This window comes from Chrysochloris asiatica, unplaced genomic scaffold (genome assembly GCF_000296735.1).
Source record: "Chrysochloris asiatica unplaced genomic scaffold, ChrAsi1.0 scaffold00259, whole genome shotgun sequence".
Taxonomy (NCBI): Eukaryota; Metazoa; Chordata; class Mammalia; order Afrosoricida; family Chrysochloridae; genus Chrysochloris; species Chrysochloris asiatica.
Window position 1 is genome coordinate 2,359,478 of NW_006408777.1, and position 7,020 is coordinate 2,366,497.

A 7,020-nucleotide genomic window follows, 5' to 3' on the forward strand; every position below is an offset into this window, starting at 1 on the left:
CTTGGAGATTGTCTCTTAAGGGTCTGTCCATCCTGGGGTTCATTGAGCTTCTTGAATGCTTATCTTTTCACTTTTCAGAATGTTAGGAAATTTTTCTTCCAGAATTTCTTCAACTATCTCCTCTGTGGGCTTGTGTGATTCTTCCTGTTTTGAATGCCAGTATTTCTTACGTTATTCCTCTTCATGTTGTCCAACATGACTCTTAGGCCTTCTGCAGATTTTTTATCCTTTTTTGTGTTTGCCGTTCTATCTGAGTAGTGTTGAGAGATTTATCTTCTAGCTGACTAGTTCTGGCTTCTATCTCTTCAATTCTACTCCTTTGCCCTTTCAGTGTATTGCCTATTTCTGATATTCTATTATTAATCATTTGAACCTCTTTCTGTAGGTTTTGCATTGTTTCCAATGCTGTATCTATCTTATTTGATTGTTCCTGTAGCGCTTTCCTGATTTCTTCCTTATGTTTTTCAACTCCCGTTTTATAGTGTTTTGATACATTTTATAATAATTTTTCTGAATTCATTCTCAGGCATTTACCAACCCTGTCCATCTTCCAGTAAGGAGTGTAGTTCTACTTCCAGCTCATTTGCCTCAGTCAACTTTATCTCATTTCTGGACATGTGTGCAGATATGATCATCTGCTTCTGGTTTTTTTTTTTTTTTTTTGGCATATTCAGGGATTATCTGTGGCCTTAATACTAGATGAGTGTGTATTTTGGTATTTTTTGTGCTTCCTGATTGCCTCCAGGTAGATATGATCAGGAAATGGGCTTCCCTTTTCACTCTTCTTTTTGAGAAATTTCAAGATGCCACTGTTGGTCATTTTTACCTAGCTTAGGATTTAATTTTTGGCCTGTTTCCTTTTTTTGTCTGCCTGTCCTCCTCCACAATCCCTGCTCCGGTCTCTTTTCTAGTTATAAACAGTTCAGGGCCAGCTAGGACCGTTTGGTTTTAAGTGGAAACTGTCTCATTAAATTTCAAGGAGATCTGTGTGCATGCATAGTAGAACCCTCTGAGGGTGGGCCTGGGGTGTCCACTAACTCAGGCACCCCTATAGTCACCACAATGGAGGTGCACAGACAGCAAGGGACCAATAAACAGGTACCAAAAGAAAAGAGTGTCCACACCTTTATCTGCCATTCTGTCAGGCGTCTGTGGCTGCTCTGATCCTTCCCCTACTTGGTCTCACCCAAGATGGTGGATCCTGGAGCAGCTGAGCGTCTTGAATTAGAAAACAATGGATTTCTTACTTCTGCTACAAATTTCATTAGCTGTAAGCCTTCCAACTTCTAAATATTCCTTTATATATGGTTCAGAGTTCTTGGACCGTCCCCTGAGCCTGCTTGGTCCTGTATTCTGTGTTGTTGCTGAAGGAGCTCCTAATAACACTTACACCCGATCTGCCATCTTTGTTCTATCACAGCATTTATTTTTAATCTTATAACTAGAAGGTCAGGGTACCTTGGTGCTGGAATCCTGGTTGGCAGGCCAAAGTGTTCTTTAGAGGGAGACAAAGGAAGTCTCGTTGTTCCCCAAAGTTTGTCCTCCATTCTTCTAGAGCTGAAATGCATACTTTCAAAATGATTCAATATAAACAGTATCTTTCAGAGGGATCATAATACATTTAAACTTATTTCTCATTCTTTAATAAACTAGCAATTCATGTGCTTATGTACATATGCTAAGATAATTTACTATGTAAGTGTAATCAAATACTTGATCTGTGATTGTACATATGAGGGTAAGTCAAAAAATATTACTACAAAAAAGCATAGAAACCTTCATTGAAATTGTCAAAATGTAAAACCATTGTTTCTTGACATATGAATGTAGTGTTTCCATTTCTCTAACCCTTTCTCCAAAGAATTCTGTACTTTTTGATTGACATTACATCAAAATAGCAGTTTGAGCCTCCTCAAGGGACTCAAATTATGTTCCTTTTCAGTGTTCTTTGCATTTTCGGAGCAAAAGGAAATCTGAAGGGGCAAGACCAGGGCTATAGAGTGAGTGGGGTAAGGTTTCCCAACAAAACTCTAGTAGGGAGTTTTGCTACCCTCAAAGAATGCATTGTTATGATGGGAAAAAAATTCCTCGACAGAGCTTTCTTAGCCATTTATCACCAATACAGTTTTCAGCTTTCTTCAAACTTATTCATAATAAGCCTCCATAATCATTATATGTCCTTCAAGAAAATCTATCAAAATTACCACTGTGGAATCCTAAAGTCATTTGCCATAATGTTCAGGGCTGACTTCTCTGCTTTGAATTTACCTGGCCTAACAGATGTCCCAAACCACTGTTTTCATTGGACCTCTTTTTTATTTTTTCAAACAAGTATACAGATATTACTGAGAGAGCTAATTTGCAATCAGCCACTGATTGCAGAGCCATGTTTAAGAACATTTTGTTTGGAATAAACCTGTGCATGTATGAACTGGAGCCCTAATAGCAATCCTTTTTGACATACCCTCTTATAAGAATACAGCTAGAATTGCTTTCTCGCTATTCATACAGTTTGGCTTTTCAAGATTTGCAGTTTTGATTTGAGATTCTAACTAGGAACTGCTTGCTGGTCAGAGTTTTAAAACTTCTACCAACTCAGCAATATTGTTGCTGGGGTAGTGTGTATGGATAAATGAAGTAGAGAATGTGATTTTACTGAGGTTCTCTCTCTCTTTCCCTTTTTTTTTTGTTTTTTTTTTGTTGTTGTTTGTAAAATGACCCCCATCTGGTCTCTGTTCCTGACCCAGCCTGTTACTCACTACCTGGTGAAGTGGTGTTCACTTCCTTATGAAGACAGCACATGGGAGTTGAGGCAAGATATAGACCAGGCCAAGATTGAAGAGTTTGAAAAACTCATGTCCAGGGTGCCAGAAACAGAGCGTGTGGTAAGAATGGTTCCATGCTAGAAGATTTTATTTGAAAATAGGATTGTGGTGTGGTCTTTGAGAACTACTAATGAGATTTACTATATTTGAAACAGGAGCGACCTCCTGCTGATGATTGGAAGAAATCAGAGAGTTCCAGGGAGTATAAAAACAATAACAAACTCAGGGAATACCAGTTGGAGGGAGTAAACTGGCTACTTTTCAATTGGTACAACATGTATGTAAGGCATTTTTTTCCTTCACTTTAAAAAATATTTGTAGCTCTTTTCCTTTTCAGGTATTAAAATATTAGTTAATTTTTTAAAAAAATTAAGAACAGAGTAAGCTTTGAAAGTATGCTTAGTATTTATTTAGCTAGTTTTACAGGTTGATAAAATTATGTACAAAGAATATTTTATAGAATTTTGTTTGGGAATGTGAATGGTTTTATTGACTAGGAGAACATCAGAAACCATCTGGGTATGAATTTGTGATTGTAATAATCTATGTTTTGTGACAAGACATTGGTGTCTGATATCTGTACTCATTAAACTTTTCTTATTTTATTTTCCTTCCAAAGGCGAAACTGCATTTTAGCAGATGAAATGGGTTTGGGAAAAACTATCCAGTCCATTACATTTCTCTATGAGATATATTTGAAAGGAATTCATGGCCCTTTTTTAGTAATTGCCCCATTGTCCACAATCCCCAACTGGGAAAGGGAGTTTCGTACCTGGACAGAGTTGAATGTGGTTGTGTATCATGGGAGTCAAGCTAGTCGTCGGACCATTCAGTTGTATGAAATGTACTTCAAAGATCCACAGGTAAAATGTCACAGATGTTACCCCTTATGATTATTATGTGCCTATTAAGGAGCTAGAAATGAAAATGGTGACTTGGGGGAAGGTTAAAATTTTGCTAAGTTGAGAAACTTTTCTTTAGATTTCTTATCCAATTTAGGTTTACATTGCATTTCTACATCTTGCCAGTACAATTCATTTTCTTTATCTCTGTATCTTTGGTTATTCTGAGTGAAAGTTTTACCTTAAAATGTATCGGTGTGGCACTGCAAGCTGAGCACTGGACTGCAAGTTCAATTTGAACCACAAGTTTGGCGATTCAAACTCACTAACCAATTCTCAGAACACTATGCAGAGTTTTTATGAGTCAGAACTGACTCAACAGCAAGTCAGTTAACAACAAGAGAGAGTTAAAATTAAAAAAAAAAGGTATTGCAGAGTGTGAATAGAAATATATTCTATTATACTATATTATGATAGTGCTAGAAGTGAAAAATATTAGACATGTACAAAGTCCTTGAAAAATGTGACATGGCAAATGAAAGGGAAGAATTTATACATTGCTCAGTCATAGCGAATGCTATCATTTTATTCTAAAAACCTATATGCAATTACTTATTCTATGATGTTGACAATACAGCATTTTAAATGACATAATAAGGAAGAATAATATGTGCTAGAAATATAAGGAGGTTTTATAAAATTTATAGAAAAATGGAATTAAAAGATAATGGGATTTTTCTATGAACTTTTTTAATTCCCCTAATAGTTTTAAATTCTAGATAATAAATTGTTAAATGCCATTAAGTCAGTTCTGATTCATAGTGACCCTGTATAGGGTTTCTGAAGAACAGCTGGTGTATTTGGACCACCAATCTTGTGGTTAGCCATCGACTGCGTATCTTACAACACCACACAATGAATCCAGGTAGTAAATGGAACACCTATAATTGAAAATGGGAAAGACCTTTTTTGCATTTACATTTAAGTGTCATGTGATTTATAAGTAACTAAGTAAAGGTGAAAAACTATTGTATTTATGTTCAATTTTGGGAAATTTGCCTTAAATGATTTCTTAAAGATATTTTTAAAAAAGTTTAAGGAGTAAAATTTTAAAAAGTTTAAACAAGTGAAAGATGTTTTGTGTACAATCCCTTGGCACTGACTAGCATTGAAACGCTTTTTGTACTTACTGCATGTGATATGGAAGGTAGGTGGATCTGAAATTTTGCTAACAATGTTCTAACTTTACTTTAAAAAGGAAACATTTTTAAAACTGTGTTATATCATAACACCTTAAAACCTCCAAAATACCTTGAAAGTGGTACCTTAAACAAAGAGACTCCCAAAGGTTAAATATGTGTATTTTATACTAATTTATTCACCCTCAAAGTTATTAATGTAATCATTGATGGTTAATAATAATTCAGATTTGTTCTTATAGGGTCGAGTGATAAAGGGGTCCTATAAGTTTCATGCTGTCATCACTACATTTGAGATGATTTTGACTGATTGTCCTGAGCTGCGAAATATTCCGTGGCGCTGTGTGGTCATTGATGAAGCTCACAGGCTGAAAAACAGGAACTGCAAGCTGCTAGAGGGACTCAAGATGATGGACTTGGTCAGTGGTAGTGTGGGTGATTCCAATTAACTGTAATAGAACTATTTCTGATTTGAGATTCTGGTTTGATACTTGTGAAGGGTGTTTGCAAAGCCTATCATATATTGTGATATAAAACCTCCAGTTAGTCAAAAGTTACTTAGAAAAAGCTGTTCTCTTCCTGATTCTTGCACTGTTTGCTGCAGTTATATACAAGATACACTGTTGTTATATGCCATGGAATTGATTTCAGCTCACAGCAACTCTGTACAAAATTTCCAAGGAGCAGCTAGTGGTTTTGAACTGCCACGTTGTGGTTTGAAGTCCAGGACCGATCCTACAGCACCACACCAGGAGTCCATACAGAGTATTGTTATTAAGTGCTGTCAAGTTGGTTCCGACTCATAGCAATCCTGTACAGGGTTTCCAAGGAACAGCTGACGAGTTTGAACCGCCAAATTTGTGGTTGAAATTGACCTTGAGGTCTAGTGCTTTATCCCACAGTGCCATACAAGGACTCAAGTCAAAGTCTTAATTTTACACAAGTTAGTTTCAGGTATTTGTTCGGATTTCACCGTTGTTTTTCAATAACAACTATTTCACAAGCTGTCGGGCAAGTCTTCATCTCATTGATGATGATCCAGCTGTTTTAGTGCTTGTAAGTTTTGGCATAGTATGGCCAGTAGGACTGGTTGATGCAAGTTCTCAGGTAGTTTGGCAGGATATCTGGTGTTGGTCTAGTTCACACATACACTTAGAAGTTTGAGGCATTTACAAGACCTTGGGTTTGATCTGGAGTTTTAGACCATACAGTCTCACCATCTTACAGGTTCCCAAGAAATATTCAAGTATTCCTGACTAGATTTTGCCAGTATGATTATCATGGTATGACGCATTATATAAGTAGCAAAATTTGGCTGACTGTGTGTTCCATACTGTGTGTTATTTCCTGGCAAAATTTCAGCATTTCTTTTCATTCCATAATTTACAAGGCGGTTTATCATGGTTTGCTTTTCATTTTAATGGACAGTTTGGATACTAAGTTATTGTCATTTAGCCTTTTAAGGCTTTTTGATGAACTGCAAAACATACCAAAAATTCCTTAAATGGAGAACAAACAAGATGGCGGAACAGGTGGATGTGTAGCAAAGAGCTCCACTAACAACAACACAGAACAACTGACAAAGCAGGCTCAGGGGATGGTCCCAGAACTCTGAACCACATATAAAGAAATACTTAGAAGGTTGGAAGGCTCACAGCTGCGGGAATTTGAAGCAGAAGCAAGAATCTATTGCTTTCTAGTCTGGGACGCTCGGCTGCTCCAGGATTCGCCATCTTTGGGTGAGACCACGTGGGGGAAGGATCGAAGCGGCCACAGACGCCTCGCAGAACCGCTGAGATAAAGGTGTGGACATTCTTTGCTTTTGGTATCGGTTCATTGGTCCCTAGCTGTCTGCACACCGCCATTCTGGTGACTATAGGGGTGCCTGAGCTCGTGGGCAGCCCAGCCCCACCCTCGGAGGGTTCTACTATGCATACACACAAATCTCCTCGAAATTTAAAGAGACAGTTTCCAATTAAAACCAAATGGCCCTAGCTGGCCCTGAACTGTTTCCAACTAGAAAAAAGGCCTGAACGGGGATTGTGTACCAGGACAAGCAGGCAAAAGATGAAATAGGCCGAAAATTAAATCCGAAGTTACGCCAAAATGACCAACAGTGGTATCTTGAAACTTCTCAGGAAGAAGAGTGAAAAG

General features: G+C 37.5%; 1 protein-coding gene across 1 annotated transcript in view; it reads left to right on the forward strand.

Annotated features, from left to right (window-relative positions):
- Window positions 1-7,020, forward strand: part of CHD7 (chromodomain helicase DNA binding protein 7) — a 409,978-nt gene that overhangs the window by 333,945 nt on the left and 69,013 nt on the right. Inside the window, exons 10-13 of the mRNA XM_006874046.1 lie at window positions 2,748-2,885; window positions 2,981-3,102; window positions 3,445-3,688; window positions 5,109-5,285. Coding sequence (XP_006874108.1) covers window positions 2,748-2,885; window positions 2,981-3,102; window positions 3,445-3,688; window positions 5,109-5,285 — 681 coding nt within the window. The remainder of the gene's footprint in view (window positions 1-2,747; window positions 2,886-2,980; window positions 3,103-3,444; window positions 3,689-5,108; window positions 5,286-7,020) is intronic.